The 20,448-nt window shown below is 44.6% G+C and overlaps 1 protein-coding gene across 1 annotated transcript in view; it reads right to left on the bottom strand.

Annotated features, from left to right (window-relative positions):
* Window positions 1-20,448, bottom strand: part of LOC148474932 (capping protein, Arp2/3 and myosin-I linker protein 2-like) — a 970,125-nt gene that overhangs the window by 596,574 nt on the left and 353,103 nt on the right. Inside the window, exon 19 of the mRNA XM_088457971.1 lies at window positions 11,991-12,084. Coding sequence (XP_088314097.1) covers window positions 11,991-12,084 — 94 coding nt within the window. The remainder of the gene's footprint in view (window positions 1-11,990; window positions 12,085-20,448) is intronic.

Here is a 20,448-nt window from a genome sequence, read left to right as displayed (position 1 = left end):
GACAGGTCTATAGTAACAGGAGCTTGATCTGACCAAGTTGTTATTCCTATAGAAGATGCCGGGACTAGGTTGAGGTGTCTATGTCCTAGCAATATATAGTCTATTCTGGAATATGATTTATGGGGACTAGAATAATAGGTATAATCCCTCTCCGTGGGATGAAATATGCGCCAAATATCGGACAGCTGATGAGTATGGAGCAAACGTCTCACCCGTCTTGACGTGCAGCAAGGGTCATTGAAGAACCTGAGGAAGTCCTGGAGGTGTTCCAAGGTCCAGTTAAAGTCCCCACCTACTATCTGGGTTCCCTTTTGAAGCAAGTCAACTTTGTCCAGAATCCTCTCAAGAAAAGCCGGTTGACCATGATTAGGGGCATATATATTTACAAATGTGAAAAATGGTTAAAAATGGAGCATTTAATAAGCAGACATCTCCCCTCCTCCAGGCTATGGACCTCAGGGTTCAAACACACAAACATTTAGCAAATAAAATAGCAATACCCTTGGATTTCGATTGGGAATAATTACAATAGTAAACAGTGGGATAAAATTGGTTACTTAATCGTGGTGCAGAGGTAGAGTGACAAAAATTGGTCTCCTGGACTAAAACAACATCCGCCCCATCAGCATGAAAAGAGCAGAGAGACTGGGCCGTTTTCTCGGGGATGTTCAGCCTCTAACATAAATAGACACAGTAGCTCATTCAGACCCGCCCGCAAGATGCGATTGCTCGCTGGCAAAAAGGGGCTGGATATTTAAATTAAGCGCTCGCACTGTGTTGCATAAGGATGCCCACTATGTCTTAGCGAGTGTTTAAAGACACCCCCTTGCCACTCGCCAAACACACGCATGTCCGTGAATTGTAGGATTAATTGGGAATATCGATAGCCATCGGAGCTGCTCGCAGCCCTTGAGGCTGCCTTTCCCCACCGCAAGCACTGCGATCAGCGAGAGCTGAAAAACATGCAGATGACTTGTACAATGACGCTACTTAGCTAATTATGCACACCCTTTAATTGGCTTTTTGGCAGGCAGACCTTCCCCTGTTGCCACCCACAAACGGCACTATCTGTCACTCAAAGTAACGCCCTGATAGTGACTTATGAGCAACCAAAATCAGATCGCAAAGACAGGCTTGCACACGCGCACTGCGAATTATACGCATGAGCAGATGGGTGAAAATCGCTCAGAGCGAGAAATTGTGCCTTAGCGTGCTGGTCTGAATCAGGTCCACTATACGGAGTGGAGTGGCCATAAGTAAAGGGAATAAACAGAGCAATAAAACCATTCACACCAAAACTAGAGGAGCAATAGAGAAAGTGAGAACAGGAAATGAAGGAAAAAAAAGGTAAAAGAGAAAGGGAAAAACAAGAGGAAAGGAGGGTAAGACAAAAAATGAAAAAAGACTGTAATATAATAAAACAGCATTGTAAAGAATAGAATACCGCTACTGGACAAAAAGGGGAACCACCAGGGAACCCGTGTCACAGGAAAAATGAAGCGGTTGGGGGCACACAGGGGGGTAGTAACCTCGCCATCCAATAAAATTTATAATAGCACTTCAAAAAAAAAACCACAGTACAGTGACATTAAAAGTGATAGTTGAGATAACGAAGTTGAGATAACTTGTCATCAACAGAGGCTCTTTCCTTTTCTAGAGTGACAATACGGGAGCCCAGATGTTTAACATCAGCTTGGACTAAAGAAATCTGGGTCTGGAGAGAGTCCTGTATCTGTGATTCAAGAGCCTGCATGTCTTGTTTAGGAGGGAGCGACCTAATGTGTGTAAGTATTTCCGTGATTTCACCTCTTAGTTGGGACATTTGGGAATGGATATCCCCAGACGAAGGAGAAAGAGGTGGAGTCGCTGAATAGGCTCAGATATAGTCACAGGAGAACTCGTAGAATGTGAGATAGAGAGGTAGGAACATAGATTCGGTTGAGAGGCGGAAACCCTTGGCATCTGAGAGTCCTTAGTCTGTGTATCTTTCTTGCTTTTGCCCATCAGGAACACATACGGAGGAGTTACATAGATGTATGGTATATTAGGTAGGTGAGCAAATGGTGGAGGTTACATTCCCCTGTTAGTGGTACGGCATGTATAGCATTGAGCATCTACATAGTTACCTGAGTTGGCAACCTCGGCTTTACATGTTAACTTGAGCTAGATCAGAGATGGGAGCGTAGCATCACCTTCACAATACAGTGAAATTATAGCAAGTCGCCACAGGGGGAGCCAGATCCACATGTAAATAGCAAGCTGAAGTGAGAGAGAATGCAGCAAGAGGGAATCTCAGCAACTCACCACCTCCAAACAAAATGACAGGGCAGCAAGGGTGCAGAGACAACACCACTCGGTCTCAGGAGGGTTGGAGCAGCGACAGTCCAGTCAGAGGGCTTCCAGTGCAGGTCTGCAGACATCCACAGCACTACAAGATGCAGAGCGGGCGTCTCCAGCACCACGGCCACGGGAGAAGTTGGGGCTCTGCTGGTCACCAGGGACACAGCCATGGCCAGCAGCGGGGGCAGGTAAGGCTGTGGAGGTGTGGGAAGGCACAGAAGGGGTGGTGAAACAAACCCTGTGGCGCTGAGATGCCGCGTTAGCTAGATCCAAGATGGTGGCCGGGCTGGAGCTCCGTTGTCCGGCCTCACAGAACTGCCATCCCCATGCTCTAAGGGTGCCTGGAGGTAGGAGGTAGGGGGTAGCAATGCCCTCTCTATCCAGTGGGGAGTAGGCAGGAGCGGTAGTAGGCTGGCGGCGAGTGCGGGTTGAATGGCCGGATCCACTAATTAAGGCTGCAGCTTCTTTCCACAAGTAGGCCACAACTATGTAAAATGCTGCTGGGGTCTCCCGGAACCCTTGGGTAGCTGCTCATGGGGAGAGCAGGCGGTGATGGGCACCTGTATGGAGACAGAGGGTGGGGAACCCCCGAGAAAAGCCCTTTTAATGAATAGCCCGTGGGAAATGAGGTGAACTGCGACTTCTCAGCTTGCCAGTCAGGCCACGCCCCTCCACTATGTGTATCTTAAGGATATAAGATATGTGTTTGTTTGTTCCTCTTAGTAATCCTGATGAAAGTTTAACAACTGAAACATTGATTGCTACAGCTCCTGGCCTGCAGTGTCTTTATTAGGTTCTGAGTGCCACACCTTGCTATATATATTTATATATATGTATGTATATATATATATATATTAGGGGTGTGCACCGGCCACTTTTCGTGTTTTGTGTTTTGGTTTTGGATCTGGATCTTTCTTCGTGTTTTGGATCTGGATTGGTTTTGCCAAAACCACCCTTCCGTGTTTTGGGTTCTGGGTTTTGTGTTTTGGATCTGTATTTTTTTGAAAAAAAGCATAAAAACAGCTAAAATCACAGAATTTGTGTGTTTTTCTGCTCCTATGCTATTATTAACCTCAATAACCTTAATTTCCACTCATTTCCAGTCTATTCTGAACACCTCACAATAGTGTTTTCATATCCAAAAGGTTGCACCGAGGTAGCTGGATGACTATGCTAAGAGATACGAGTGGGCGGCACAAACACGTGGTCCATCTAGGAGTGACACTGCAGTGGCAGACAGGATGGCAGTTTGAAAAACTAGGCCCCAAACAGTACATAATTCAAAGAAAAAAAAGAGGTGCAAGATGGAATTGTCCTTGGGCCCTCCCACCCACCCTTATGTTGTATAAACAGGACATGCACACTTTAACAAACCAAACATTTCAGCGCCAGGGTCTGCCACATGACTGTGGCTGAAATGATTGGTTCGTTTGGACCCCCACAAAACAAGCTGGCAATTAATCTGTCCCTGCACAAGCTGGCTCTACGGAGGCAAGATGTCATCCTCATTCTCCTCATCCACCGATTCCTCACCCTCTTCAGTGTTGTGTACATCCTCATCCTCACAGAGTATTAATTTGTCCCCGCTGTAATCCACAACCACAGGTCCCTCTGTACGTTCTGGAGGCTGGTCTCCCTGGAAGGGTTGATAATTCATTTTATGAACATCATCTTCTCCACATTTTATGGAAGCAACCTCCTACGCCTTTCGCTGACAAGGTTCCCAGCTGCACTAAACACTCTTTCGGAGTACACACTGGAGGGGGGGCAACTCAGGTAAAATAGAGCCAGTTTGTACAGGGACCTCCAAATTGCCTATTTTTCCTGACAGTACAGGTACGGACTGTCTGACATGCCTACTTGGATGCTGTCACCGATGTAATCCTTTAACAGACAGACGCATGCTTGTCGCTGCTGCTTTGAGGATGCAGGTGCGGCTACAGCCCACACAATTCACAAAGACAGAAAAAAAAGAAGAATATTTTATTTTTTGTGGAGCGCACTTTGAGGGTTACACCACCCTTTAACAGACAGACGCATGCTTGTCGCTGCTGCTTTGAGGATGCAGGTGCGGCTACTGCGCATACATTTCACACACAAACACAGAAAAAAGAAGATTATTTTATTTTGTTGGAGCGCACTTTGGGGGTAACACCACCCTTTAACAGACTGATGCACGCTTGTCGCTGCTGCTTTGAGGATGCTGGCGCGGCTACAGCCCACACAATTCACAAAGACAGAAAAAAAAAGACTAATTTTTAATTTTTTGTGGAGCGCACTTTGAGGGTTACACCACCCTTTAACAGACAGACGCACGCTTGTCGCTGCTGCTTTGAGGATGCAGGTGCGGCTACTGCGCATACATTTCACACACAAACACAGAAAAAAAGAATATTATTTTATTTTGTTGGAGCGCACTTTGGGGGTAACACCACCCTTTAACAGACAGACGCACGCTTATCGCTGCTGCATTGAGGACAGTATCATATGCAGTGACAGTAGACTTGTCAGAAATTGTTGGCACGTCCTTCAGTCCGGACCAGATGTCCAAACCGGCCCTTGACTTATGACACAGGCGCACGCTTGGCGCTGCTAATGTGTTGATTCACGTGCGGCTACATCGCACACAAGTCACAAACACAGAAAAAAAAATGTTTTTTATTTTTTGGAGCACTTTGGGGGTTACACCACCCCTTTAACAGACTTATGGGACACAGGCGCACGCTTGGCGCTGCTCCTTTGTTGATGCACGTGCAGCTACAGTGCACACAATTCACAAAGACAGAAAAAAAAGAATTTTTTATTGTTTGTGGAGCTCACTTTGAGGGTTACACCACCCTTTAACAGACAGACGCACGCTTGTCGCTGCTGCTTTAAGGATGCAGGTGCGGCTACAGCCCACACATTTCACAAAGACAGAAAAAGAAAGAAGAATTTTTTTATTGTTTGTGGAGCGCACTTTGAGGGTTACACCACCCTTTAACAGACAGATGCACGCTTGTCGCTGCTGCTTTGAGGATGCAGGTGGAATCTAGACGGCATTTGGAACCGGGGACACCCTACCTCCATCAATTGTCTAAATCCCACTGCACTAATGGCGGATACTGGATGCACGTCTAACACCAACATAACAGTCAAGACCTCAGTTATATATTTTGCTTCAGGATGACTGCTGTTGTACTTCATCCTCCTCGCTAGGGACTGTTGGAGGGTCAATTGTTTAGTAAAAGTAGTGGTGTTCCTACTTCCTCTCTGGGATGATGAACAACTCAAAGCAGCAGCAACAGCACTATGAGGAAGTGGTTCTTGATCTTTCCCTATTTTATTTTTATCGGAGAAAGTTTGGTCCTCCATTTATGTTAAATTGATATATACGTGCGGCTAAGGCGCACACAAACACAGAAAATATTTTTTTATTTTTGCTGGAGAGTAGTGCACTTTGTGGGTTACACCACCCTTTAAGAAATGAGCCAGCCGGCCCTTTATTTATGGGACACAGGCGCACGCTTGGCACTACTTTGTTGATGCACGTGCGGCTACTGCGCACACAATTCACAAACACAAAAACATATATATTTTTATTTTGTTTGGAGTGTACTTTGGGGGTTACAGCACCCATTAACGGTCAAGCCAGCTGGCCCTTTACTTATGACAGGCGCACGCTTGGCACTACTTTGTTGATGCACGTGCGGCTACTGCGCACACAATTCACAAACACAGAAAATATTTTTTTATTTGGTTTGGAGTGTACTTTGGGGGTTACAGCACCCCCTAATGGTCAAGCCAGCCGGCCCTTTACTTATGACCCAGGCGCACGCTTGGCACTACTTTGTTGATGCACGTGCGGCTACTGTGCACACAATTCACAAACACAGAAAATATTTTTTTATTTGGGTTGGAGTGTACTTTGGGGGTTACAGCACCCTTTAACGGTCAAGCCAGCCGGCCCTTTACTTATGACACAGGCGCACATTTGGCACTACTTTGTTGATGCATGTGCGGCTACTGCGCACACAATTCACAAACACAGAAAATATTTTTTATTATTTGATTTGGAGTGTACTTTGGGGGTTACAGCACCCTTTAACGGACAAGCCAGCAGGCCCTTTACTTATGGGACACAGGTGCACGCTTGGCGCTGCTCCTTTGTTGATGCACGTGCAGCCACAGTGCACACAATTCACAAACACAGAAAATATATATTTTTTTTGTTTGGAGTGAACTTTGGGGGTTACAGCACCCTTTAACGGACAAGCCAGCCGGCCCTTTGCTAATGGGACACAGGCGACGCTTGGTGCTGCTCCTTTGTTGATGTACGTGCAGCCACAGTGCACACAATTCACAAACACAGAAAAAATATATTTTTTTTTTAGCACTTGGGTGGAGCACCCCTGGACAACACTACAGCACCCCTTTAGGACTGGGACACTGAACAGGACTTTGGAGTGGACACAGCCCCTATGGACAACTGATTTCACAACACAGTCCAGCCAGCCCCTATGGACTTTGAAGTAGTGGACACAGCCCCTATGGACAACAGCAGCACAGCACAGCACAGCACAACACTACACTACACAGCCCAGCCAGCCCTAACTCCCACCCTCCCTCTTCACTGTCCACAGCCAAGTGAGAAAATGGCGCCGACGCGGGTACCTTATATAGGATCCAAAACCTGCGAGACCCGGAAGGCGGGATGATGACGTTTTGCCTCGATTTCAGATCTGAGTCTGGCGGGAAAAGTCGAGCCTGACTTGGATCGGCCTCGGATCGGGGGGGCTTAAGGGGGTTCGGATTTCAGAAATCAGAACCCGCTCACCCCTAATATATATTATATATACACAGTATATAGATATATATATCCTGATGAAGAGACCATCCCCAAAACATTGATTAATACACGGTTTCTTCACTGAATTACCAGCCTCTGAGTGACGCTTGATTCTTTTCCATTATATATATATATGCTTGATGGAGTTGGTGGACTGTGTTCTTGGTCCAAATTCTGGTAGCGATATAGTTTCAGAGATAATTGAGTCTACTTATATGGTGGAAATTTGTACTGATTTTAGGGAAAAGTTGTTTGAATCACAGTGAACTCTTTCCATTTGTTCCCTTTCGCTCAATTTCAAGTATTACCCCGGAAGAAGTCCTTATTAGGATGAAACACGTCGGGTTATTATAAAAATCAGCACGTTTGTTGGGTCCCCAATGATGAAAATCACTGTAGTGTAAGTTAAAACCCAAAAAGAAAATCTCGTTAAGAGAAGTATCTTATGGGCCTACATATCAAATATATTTGATTCTTCAGGCATTACAGTTTGAAAGTACTCTTTGATACAGAAAGTCTTCTTCAACAATCAGTAGTCCTCTGAAGGTTGCCCCTAGACCCGCTACAAACTAGATAACAAGAGGATATATATTCCCATTATTAACTCTTGATAGATCTTTCTGTCTATTCTTCCAAAAAGGACTGAATGTTACTCTGGAATAAATTGTGATATGTTTAATTCGAGTAAGGTTTTATAATTACTATTAGTGCCCTCTCTCATATTTGTTGATATTATATATATATATTTTTTTTTTTATTTTTTATTTTTTAAATGTTTTGATCATATATATTAGACATGTTTTGATTTTAGAGCTTTTTGTTTTATTTTTTTTATCAATAGCATTAGTTTACAGTCATGTCCAGTCAATATTGACCACCTCACAGCTTAGAATATTGTTCACTAATATTGTCCATAGGTTGGCTGGCTAAACTAAGCAACGGAGCAGCAGCACAAACACACAACAGTTTAGAAGAATATAGAACATCTATGAAACATTGTGGCACAGCAGTGGCAGTCAGGATGGTAGTCTAATAAACTGTGTGACCCCATAGAAGACTGGTTTCATTAATAGATCAGAGGCCCAAGGGCAGTACAGAGAAATGGAGGTGGAGTATGTATGTAATGAAAGAGAGGTAAATGATTGTTTTATTGATTGATCGATCGATTCATTGGTTGAATAAGAAATTTAATTTGAGACATGGCCTTGTTTTGCAGCAATTGAGAAAAGGCCACAAAATAATACAATTAATATTGTTAATATTATTCAATAGAACTAAATATACTCCATAATTGTGTTATTTATTTATTTATTTTTATGAGACACCACATTATTTCTGGAAAATGCAAAAATGACTGTCACCAATGTCCCCTCAAAATACAGCCCATACTGAAAAGAAAAATGGTGCAAGATGGAAATGTCCTTGGGTCCTCCCACCCACCCTTATGGTGTATATTAAAAAGAACCTGCTCACTTTAATAAACCAAGCACTTCAGTTACAGGGACTGCCACTTTTGTGGCTGAAGTGCTTGGTGTGTTTGGGCCCCTACAAAGCAAGCTACCAATGGGCTTAAGGCAGCTAACAGCATTGTTAATCATCTCTACACTGGGAAGATGTCATTATTACCTCATCAGTGTTAACATCATCATAACACAATATTTGCTCATCCCCACTGGAATCCACCATTACAGAAGACTCTGTACTTTGTTGCATTTGGTGGCAAAGGTCTTCCTCATAGAATTTGTAGTTCCTTTTTCTGAACATGTGTTTTTCCACATTTTGAGGAAGTAGCCTCCTACACAGATTCACTCACAAGGTTCCCAGCTTTGCTAAACACTCTTTCCAAGTACACACTGGACGGTGGGTAGCTTAATTACACCACAGCTAGTTTGTAAAAAGGTTCCAAATTGTATTTTTTTCCACCAAGTAATCAAAAGTTCTGTGTGACATGCTAATTTATACATTGTCATTAAAATAATCCTCCACCATTCCATTGATGCATAGTGTATCAGATTTAATCATGGTAGATGTGTCAATAATTGTGGGCAATTCTATTAAGCTTGACCAGATGTCAATATGGTGTTTTACTTTGGTGTGCTTAGTTAAGTTATCATCATCACCCCCAGTGGGTCTCTTGGAAAAGGTCAGTTTTTACCTGGCAGCAGCATTTGTAGGAGAAACTGAAGTAGGACATGTTGTTGTGTCATGTGCCATTTAAACTGACAACTTGCTGGCAAGGAGCTATTTGCATCTCTTAAGATCTCTGTTAGTTGGAAAGAAAGACATTATGTATGACTTAAACCTAGGATCAAGCATGGTTGGCAGAATATAGTAATTTCATTACAAGATCGTGACAACCCTTTGGTCCTGGCAAAGCGAATAAAGACGTTTACCTACAAGTCCAGCACACTTAGCAGAATCACTTCATTTCGTCTCCTCCTTTAGTTTATCTAGCTGCTTTTCCAGTAGTTTTATAAAAGGAATCATCTCACTCAAGCTGGTAGTGTCTTAACTCACTTCATTAGTTACTACTTCAAATGGTTTTATTAATTTGCTTTAAACAGAGTATTCTCCTGTTTGCTGGTCTAAGGTACATTCCCCCTCCTCTCACTATGCCATGGCATGTTTTGTAGGTGTGGATGGCCTCTTGCTGTTCTCCAGATGCTGAAGCATATAAAATGTGGAATTCAGTTAGGGGCATGGCAAATTGAACTGCAATTTTCTACATGCGGTTGCTGTATGCCAAAAATGTCCAGAAATGTATTGGGCCACAAACAGCATCTCCTGCATGTCCCTTTCAATTAAAACAATTCTGAACCACCAAGTTTATTGTGTGGGCAAAACATGGGACATGTTCAAATTCACCCAGTTGCAATGCTCTCAAAATGTTACTTGCATTATCAGACATGACAAATCCTATCTGGGTAATCCATTTTGCTATTGGTTGACACCGGTATGCCTATTAGTGAAGCCTGTGATACATACAGTAGCCTGTCTATGAATGAGCTGGTATTGTGTGTTAGATACTGCTGCTGCTGCTGAAGGCGATACACTGACCAAGTTAGCTGTCACAGTCATGTAATTTTTCATTTGACCAGCATCACTTGTCCACATATCTGTGGTTAAGTGGATAGTGGGTAAAATGGCATTTTTTAGGCCAAGACCTAATGTCCTGGTACAGGCGAGGAATTGCTGTTTTTTATAAAATGAAGAGGGAGGGACTTTTAAATGCAATCCAAACCATGTGAGATCCATCGCTGGGAAGATGACGTTTTGTCTAGTTTTGGGAACTAAAAGTTCAGATCAATAATACTAGTACAAAAATTTCAAACTATTTTAGAATAATCCCTGGAGGGGAGATGGTGAACAGCTGGGTGCTGTTATTCTGAGGCTCATTCTCTGGTCTCCTTTACTGTCATGTGTCCCAGTAGGGTTGTCTGCAGGTTACTCTGAAAATACTACTCCTGACTGGCACCCTGTACATTCTCCAGCCCAGAGTGGAGGCAGGGATTGGAGAGTGTTCAGTGTGCACTGGATCATAAATGATACTGGGAGTAAGTAGAGAGCAAGAGGTAGTACTTCATCAGAGAGTCTATTGGGGACAGACAGGAACCTGCAAATCAATAGGCAACACTCTGTCTGCCTACTTCTGGAAAATCATCCAGTTGGGAGGAAAGTGTCCAATTTCCAACTACACTAAAATGATAGTGGCCCTACTAGTTGCAAACAATCAAACATTTGATTTTTCCAACTAGTTCAGACAACCCATTTATTTTTTTTGGCATGTGGGAGCAAACCAGCGATTATTGTTTGCTCCCACACCCTGACCGAATTATTGTTCCAACTAGCCAACTACTGTAGTTGGCAGGTTGAAACAATATCATTCAGATGTGTGACCAGATTTTCTATTTGCATGTCATAAACTAGGAATTTAAGATGAGGCACTTGCATGAATGTTTCCACAATTTTAATGTAACAGGTTTAAAATGTTAAACATATGTTAAATGTCACCTACAGTAAGCAGGCAAGTCTGTGGAAGATATCTATTTAAATGTTTGTCTAGCTGTATGTGGCTCTGCTTTGCTATCTTCCACAAATATTTTTATCCAACCCTCTCCAGATCAGAGCAGAGAGATAGGACTCTCAAAAACAGACAAAGTAATTGTAAACTTGTGTTTGTTGTAAAGGTTTATCTTTGTTTTGGGGTTTATTTTTTCATTATTTTATCACTCTAATAGTTTTACTTTGGCTAAAGGCTGCCCATATACTGGATGCTATATCATTTCACTTCAGGGTCATTTTAACGCTCCTATAAGTGGACTTCTTCCTTCATGCCCACATCTTAACTTGTGCTGACAAGCAGGTCCCTCCTTCTCCACAACACCATCTTCCCAGAGATATGTGAGAAGATAATGCATGCACACAAGAGAGCAAAGGATCTTCTTTGTTCTTGTTTCACTGTGTGGCACCATCTTCCAAAAGATGTCACTCAGAAGATAGTGCCATGGAGGAGGGACCTGATGGCACAAGGTAAATATATTCTCGGTGCAGGGTGTGCATTGCAAGGTCCCCCCGGACCCAGGGGCCTGTGTGCACAGCGCACCCTGAACCCAATATAAATATGCCAATGCTTCACTTATATCTTATTACAATAAATATAACTGTAACATTATACAAAATATGTACAATTATGCCTATTTTAGCTTAGCAACAAATAGACTAATGTAGATTACTGGTTTCTTAATTATCCACTTAATATAGTGACTGTGTTATAAAGGAGCACACATTGATAGTAGTAAACAAGATATTGTTTAATACCAACCTGATGCAAAGCAGCTTCTGTTTTTTCTGGATTCATTCGATATGCTTGTGATATGTCACTTATTGGGAAAGGCATTGACATTAATGAGTAATTCCTGCAAATTGTGAGATGGGACAATCTATTAAATGTAGATATAAATGAAGTAGAAAAGAGGCATCGTGTATTTTAAACTTTAAAAACATTGCTAACAGTCATAATTAAACACATACGCACAGGGTCGGTGCTAGACTTCTAGGCACCCTAGGCAAAACTTATCCGCCACTCCACCTGTGCAAAGTCATTTTCACCTGAGAGGCTAAATAAGTATGAAGAGGGGGGCGCAGGCAGAAGTATGTATATATACACACACATATATATATATATATATATATATATATATACACACAGGATATATATATATATATATACACACACACACACACACATACAAATATACATATACACACAGTATCAGGGGTGTAACTAGATATTTTTGGGCCCCATAGCAACATTTTTAAGGGCCCCCCTTATAACTTAGGTCTTACACAATGCCCACAGTAGTAGTTCCCCTAAAACGCTAAATGCCCACTGTAATTGTGCCCCTTATGCAATGCCCACTGTAATGGTGCCCCTTATGCAGTGCCCCCAGCAGTAACAATGCCCCCTGTAGTAATGCCCCTAAAAGTAATGCCCCCAGTAGTAATGCCCCCAGTAGTAATGCCCCCTGCAGTGCATCCAGTAGTAAGGGCTCCTGTATTGCCCCCAGTAGTAATGCTCCCTGCAGTGCCCCAGTAGTAATGCCCCTTGAAGTGCCCCCAGTAGTAAGGGCCCATGTAGAGCCCCCAGTTATAGTGCTCCCAAAAGTGCCCCCAGTAGTAAAGCCCTTGTAGTGCCCCCAGTAGTAAGGCCTCTGTAGTGCCCCCAATAGTAAGGCCCCTGTAGTGGCCCCATATCATGCCCCCAGTAGTAAGGCCCCTGTAGTGCCTCCAGTACTAAGGCCCCTGTAGTGCCCCCAGTAGTGCCCCCAATAGAAAGGCCCCTGTAGTAAGGCCCCTGTAAGCCCACTGTAGTAAGCCCCCACCCACCCCCCAGACATACACAAAAAAAACAATACTTACCGTAAACCCCGCTCCAGTGCCTGTTGCAGTCCGTTCCCAGCGCCCGCTCCTCGGAACTATGGGAGTGACATCATGACATCACTCCCATAGTGCACTGCGGGACCCGGAAACCGGAGCTCAGGAGTGAGCTCCGTCCTCTGGCTGCTGCTGGCGCCAGGGGGTGGGGTGGGGGGGGAGAGAAGGAGCCGGGCGCCCGCTAATAACGCAATTTCAGCGGGCACCTGGCAAATTGGAGGAGCGATCGCTGGGCCGGGCGCCCTCTAGTGGTCGGCCCTAGTAAGCTGCCTAAGCTTGCCTAGTGGAAGCGCGGCCCTGCATAAGCATATCCAACAATACAGTAAAAAAAGTATAACTTTTTTTCTTTGTATGTTAATAAGTTTGTTCCTTTCATACACTTTGGAGCTAAAATAACATCTCCTGTTGTTATGTTCAGTCAATAGCCATTAACAGATAACATCTAGCTACTAAAACAATAATCTTTTCAAAACTGGTAGTTTATCATCTCATAGAAACATAAAACAAAGTACTGGAATGATAACACAAGCAAATTATTTGTAGTAATAAATCAATATATGCCGTAAACTGATATATGCAATCATGTTAATGAATTTGAAAATAATTTTGGTATTTCAAGTTTTTGAAAATCATAATATTCAAATGTGTTTAATGAAAACGTTAGCATGCTATTATGCTACAACATTAAACGTTAAAAACATCAAAGCATTGAAATGTTCTATTTTAAATACAGTATGTTGCTGAACTACACTACATGGTAAAGTAATTTATTACACTTTGTCATATATATATATATATATATATATATATTATATATACATATATACACACACATATGTATAGATACATACATATATATATACACAGACATGTTTACACATACACACGTGTATATGTATATATTGTGACACAGTTAGGTTAGGGGGTCCCTCTCCTGGGTAGAGGACTCCTTCCTTACACACACACACAGCAGCAGGGAAGCAGCACACCAGTCTGGATGTAAGTACAAGCTGGTCGGCGCCAGTCTTTATTGTACAATGTCAGAAATAACACAAAGAAAACATAAACGTAAATCCTAGCCCTGTCGGGGCACTAACTTCACAGGTAGTTCCCTCACTACCAGAACCTGGCAGGGCCTAATGCCCTCGCCAGCAACAAAGCACAGCACAGTACTCACAAATAGGTTTTTCAAGTGTCTCTGAGCAAACTCCCTGCCTGCTCTCCCAGGTGAGACACTCAGCCCTAAACACACTAGGCTTATATTGGCCACTCTCAGGTGGAAAACTAACAAGCCTGTTACCAGGCTGCGAGAACCAAAACCTGGAGTGGCCGTGGGTGGAGCCCTCCCTCTCCTCTCACCCACAACCCCCAGGTCCCAAACCGGCTTTTCAAAAAGCCGAAACTCAAGCCTGCTACACTGCAGACTTTCTCCTGGGGGTTTAAAACACAAAAGACAGGAATCTGGGACAAATGCACCTGCCACAGACCACTTTACCAGTGATCCTATCACATATCCCCCCCTTTGTTTCGACATGTGGGCCGGAACAACTGAAGCCCCCAAACAATGAACGCGTGACAACGCGTCTGCATTGGCCAGCTGGCTTCCTGGCCTGTGTTCCACTGAAAATGTAAAGGTTTGTAACGCCAAGAACCATCTCGTAATTCTCGCATTACTGTCCTTATTTTCAGACATCCACTTCAGAGGGGCATGGTCAGTGATCAATTTGAACTTTCTTCCGACCAAGTAGTACCTGAGAGCCTCTAACGCCCACTTTATGGCCAACGCCTCCTTCTCCACTGTGGCATAGTTTCTCTCATGTACATTCAACTTTCTGCTAAGATAGAAAATAGGGTGTTTCTCACACTCCTTGTTCTGGGACAGGACCGCTCCTATACCTACTTCTGATGCATCGGTTTGTACTATGAATTCCCTCTCAAAATTAGGAGTCATCAGGACTGGTTGGGAACACAACGCTACTTTCAACTCCTGAAAAGCTTTCTCTGCCTCAGGACTCCATTCTACCATGACTTTTTGTTTGCCTTTGGTCAGGTCAGTCAGTGGGACTGCCATGGTGGCAAAGTTGGGTATAAACCTCCTGTAGTACCCCATAATTCCCAAGAAGGCTCTCACCTGCTTCTTATTCAGAGGCCGTGGCCAGTTTTGTATGGCATCAACTTTATTGAGCTGAGGCTTTATCAGGCCTCTGCCAATGGTGTATCCCAGATATTTTACTTCCTCCATGCCTAGACAACACTTTTTTGGGTTGGCTGTCAAACCTGCCTTATAGATGGAGTCCAACACTGCTTGTACCCTGGGTAAGTGAGACTGCCAATCAGGACTATGAACGACCATGTCATCCAGATAAGCAGCCGCATACCGTCTATGGGGCCTTAGAATCCTGTCCATCATTCTTTGCAAGGTAGCAGGTGCCCCATGTAGCCCGAAGGGCAACATCTTGTACTGAAACAAGCCCTCTGGCGCTGAAAAAGCTGTCTTTTGTTTGGCGCTCTCGGTTAACGGTACTTGCCAATACCCTTTGGTTAGGTCAAGAGTGGTTAAATACCTTGCCGTCCCCAGTCTCTCAATCAGTTCATCCACTCTTGGCATCGGGTAGGCATCGAATTTTGAAACACTGTTCAACTTTCGGAAGTCATTGCAGAAACGCACACCCCCGTCGGGCTTTGGAATCAACACAATGGGACTTGACCATTCACTATGTGATTCTTCAATAACCCCTAACTCTAGCATATTTTTAATTTCTTTCGACACCGATTCTCTTTGTGCTGCTGGTAACCTATAGGGCTTTAGATTAACTTTAACCCCTGGGTCAGTGATGATGTCATGTTTAATGACTGAGGTTTTCCCAGGTACGTCAGAGAACAGCACCCTATTTCTAATCAGAAACTCCTTGACCTCTTGTTGTTGAATTGCCGACAGGGTTTTTGCCACTGTCACTTCGGGAACTAAGGGCCCTGGACTTACTGGAGGTCTCGGACGGCTGACAGTACCGTTCTATCTTTCCAGGGCTTTAACAGATTTATATGGTATATCTGTTCCGGCTTTCTTTTCCCCGGCTGGTAAACTTTGTAATTGACCTGCCCCACTCTTTCTAAGATTTCAAAGGGCCCTTGCCATTTAGCCAAAAGTTTATTTTCCACAGTGGGAACCAATACTAACACTCTGTCCCCAGGAGCAAAGCTGCGTAACCGAGCATTGCGGTTGTATACCCTCTGCTGTGCCTGTTGAGCCTGTTCCAGGTGCTCTCTCACTATCGGCACTACCGCAGCAATTCTCTCCTGCATTTGAGAAACATACTCAATCACCGTTTTGTAAGGACTAGACTGCCCCTCCCATGTCTCTTTGGCAATGTCTAGTAACCCCCTTGGGTGTCTCCCATACAACAAGTCGAAGGGTGAAAACCCGGTGGAGGACTGGGGAACTTCTCTTATGGCCAACAATAAATACGGCAATAAGTATTCCCAATCCCTACCATCCTTGTCGACCACTTTCCTAAGCATGTGTTTTAACGTCTTGTTAAACCTCTCGACCAGCCCATCGGTTTGGGGGTGATAAACTGAAGTTCTTAACTGTTCGATTTTGAACAGGTGGCATAACTCTTTCATGACTTTGGACATAAACGGTGTACCCTGGTCAGTTAGTATCTCCTTAGGTATACCCAGCCTGCTAAAGACATGAACTAGCTCTCTGGCAATGGTCTTGGTTGACGTATTGCGCAACGGGATCGCTTCCGGGTACCTGGTAGCGTAATCCATTATGACCAGAATATACTGGTGTCCCCTGGCAGACTTCATTAAGGGTCCAACCAAATCCATCGCTATTCCTTCAAACGGCACCTCTATGATAGGCAGTGGAACTAGGGAACCTTAAAATGTGGCCTGGGAGCATGATACGGACACTCAGGGCAGGATGCGCAAAAGTCAGATACCTCTTTATGAAGCCCGGGCCAGAAAAACCTCTGCATTATTCGCTCAGTGGTTTTCTCTACCCCTAGATGGCCTGCTGTTATATGACCATGGGCCAGATCCAACACTGTTCTTCTGTAGGCTTTGGGAACTATTAGTTGTTCCACAACATATTCCCCCTTCTTAGTCACCTGATATAACAAATCCTGACACATTGCCATGTGGGGATAGGACAAAGGACTATCAGGGTCTACGGGTTTACCATCAACTACTTTTACATTCTCCCTGGCTTTTACCAAAGTAGGGTCATTCAACTGCTCCACAGCAAAGACCTCTCTTCTGACCTCTAAATCAGGCAGACGATCACCTGGCCCAACAACACTTCCCACCTCAATGGGAGGCACATCAGTTGGCGGGCCACCGTCACGTTCCGCATTCTCTAGTTCGCCAACCATAGTAGAAAAAGGGAATAACTCTGACTCAGAAGAAACTCCCTCCTCCACTACATCGACAACCTTCTCAAATGGATCGGGGTTGTTCACCTCTGGAACAAAACGGCTTTCCCACAACTTCCAGAAGTGAGCAAAGTCTCTCCCCAATATTGCATCGTACACCAGACCATGCACCAAACCCACAGAAACTATAGCAGAGCCACATGGTGTCTCGATGTTCACCTCGGCCGTAACATAATATTGAGTATCCCCATGTATGCAGGTCACACCAACAGTTTTCCCTGTATGCCTCAAGGGGTTCACCAGCTCAGCTTTTATAAGTGTCACCAAGCTACCAGAGTCTAACGGTGCCTCTACTCGGTTGCCATCTACAGTGAGTACACACATGTGCTTATCAGTCTCAGCCTGCCGGTCAGCCGTACAGGCTATCTGTGCAAAGAAAGACCCCCTGTGGTAGACATGAGCAGTATCACATTGCATAGGTTCAGTTGTAAATGCACAATTAGCGGCAATATGGCCGAAGCCACCACATCGGAAACACTGAGTCATATTAATGTCTAGTTGTTTACGGGGCAAGAACCTTCCCGGCCTGGCAGGCCTGTCTCCAGGTTCTACACCCTCAGTCTTAGGTACATTCCACCGCCCAGCACCCTTCTCCCCTGGAACAGTCTTACCAGTGTCTCTGGGAGTTCGCCGGTGCACCATCGGGGCTTGGTGGGGCATACTCATCAGCTCCTTAGCCGCCACGTACCTCTCCACTAGCTCGACCAACTGGTCCGCGGACTTAGGGTCTGCATGGCTCACCCATTTGCACAGAGTCGCAGGTAATGATCGCAGGTACCGGTCCATCACGACCCTTTCCACGATCTGTGGTCCCGTCAGCATCTCGGGCTGTAGCCATTTTGAGGACAGATGGACGAGGTCATGCATCTGTGAACGTGGAGGCTTGTCTATATGGAACACCCAGCGGTGGACCCGTTGGGCACGAACAAAGGTGGTGACTCTCAAGCGAGTTAGGATCTCCTGTTTTAGTTTTTTATAGTCCTTGGCATCAGCCAGGCATAAGTCGAAATATGCTTTTTGTGGTTCCCCAGACAAAAAAGGTGCCACCAGACTTGCCCACTGCTCCCGGGGCCAACTCTCCCTTTCGGCCGTTCTTTCAAATGCGGCGAGATAGGCCTCCACATCATCGCCCGAAGTCATCTTTTGGAGGAAGTGACTGGCTCGTACGGAGTGAGTGGTGGTGGGAGGACCAGTATTAACATCTCTGGGCCGGGCGACCAGGTGCTGTACCACCTCTTTTATGGCCTGGCTGTTTTCCGCTAAGGCCTGGCGGCTTTCCTCGATGACGACCTGTTGTTGCCTCTGGGCTGTCTCCAAGGCCAACAGTTGCACCCTGGTGGATTCCTGCTGAGCCCAGGTAGCTTCCTGCTGAAGTTTGTTCATCTCCTGCTGAGCTCTGGTAGATTCCTGCTGAAGTTTGTTTGTCTCCTGCTGAGCAGCTGTGGCTTGGAGCAAGGCCTTAACAATGTCCTCCATTTTGTCCTGGGGTGTAGGTTGGAAGCTGAACCTTGCCTCTCTGAGCATTGGCTGACGCCTCCTCTATGGGACTCCAAGGACACAGTGTTATTTCCACACTCACAAATTGGGTGTCTGTCCCTTTAATTTTTAAATGGAAAGTTTTCCTCTTGCTGCAACTTTAGTGTGTGTGGTTGCCCGCATTCTCCACCATATTGTGACACAGTTAGGTTAGGGGGTCCCTCTCCTGGGTAGAGGACTCCTTCCTTACACACACACAGCAGCAGGGAAGCAGCACACCAGTCTGGATGCAAGTACAAGCTGGTCGGCGCCAGTCTTTATTGTACAATGTCAGAAATAACACAAAGAAAACATAAACGTAAATCCTAGCCCTGTCGGGGCACTAACTTCACAGGTAGTTCCCTCACTACCAGAACCTGGCAGGGCCTAATGCCCTCGCCAGCAACAAAGCACAGCACAGTACTCACAGATAGGTTTTCCAAGTGTCTCTGAGCAAACTCCCTGCCTGCTCTCCCAGGTGAGACAATCAGCCCTCAACACACTAGGCTTATATTGGCCACTCTCAGGTGGGAACCCAATTAAGCCTGTTACCAGGCTGCGAGAACCAAAACCTGGAGTGGCCGTGGGTGCAGCCCTCCCTCTCCTCTCACCCACAACCCCCAGGTCCCAAACCGGCTTTTCAAAAAACCGAAACTCAAGCCTGCTACACTGCAGACTTTCTCCTGGGGGTTTAGAACACATAAGACAGGAATCTGGGACCAATATACCTGCCACAGACCACTTTACCAGTGATCCTATCACAATATATATATATATATATATATATATATATATATATATAAATATATATAAAGAGTCAACAATCAAGCACAGTCAATTTCCTAGCTGTAACCATTACCAAAAAAGAGGGGAGATTGGTGCCCTCATTATATTCGAAGGATACTGACAGAGATTAGCTAGCAGTGCACATCCTGCTCCATTCAAAAACGCATTGGCTTATTCACAATTTTTGCGGGCACTGAGAATAACCAAGGATCATGAGGAGGGCATTAAACAATTGAATCTCATGTTTATTAGATACAAAATACCTGTGTTGGGACGAGCCAAGGAGAAAGCATTGGCACTTCCTTTACACAAATTAGAATAAAACTGACCGTATAAACAACAGGCACATCTGAGTGAATAAGTACAATCACATGAATATGGATATCAACCGTAAAGCCAAATAATTGTGGCCTATTAACACTGACAAGGACCTCTTACCACTTAAGGACTCTATGTTGATGTCCTGTTATCGTAGGGGAAAAAATTTGAAGGATCTTCTTGTCCGTAATGATATTACCAATTTAGGCAAAAATAAAAAAGTACATTTTTAGGGACACCTAAATTTGGGTACTTTAGATGCTCCAATTGCACAACATGTGGTTTTTT

Source organism: Taudactylus pleione, unplaced genomic scaffold, assembly GCF_031769625.1.
Source record: "Taudactylus pleione unplaced genomic scaffold, aTauple2 ptg000799l, whole genome shotgun sequence".
NCBI classification, from domain to species: Eukaryota; Metazoa; Chordata; class Amphibia; order Anura; family Myobatrachidae; genus Taudactylus; species Taudactylus pleione.
Note: the sequence above shows the minus strand (reverse complement) of the source record. Positions and strands in the feature narration are given on the sequence as shown.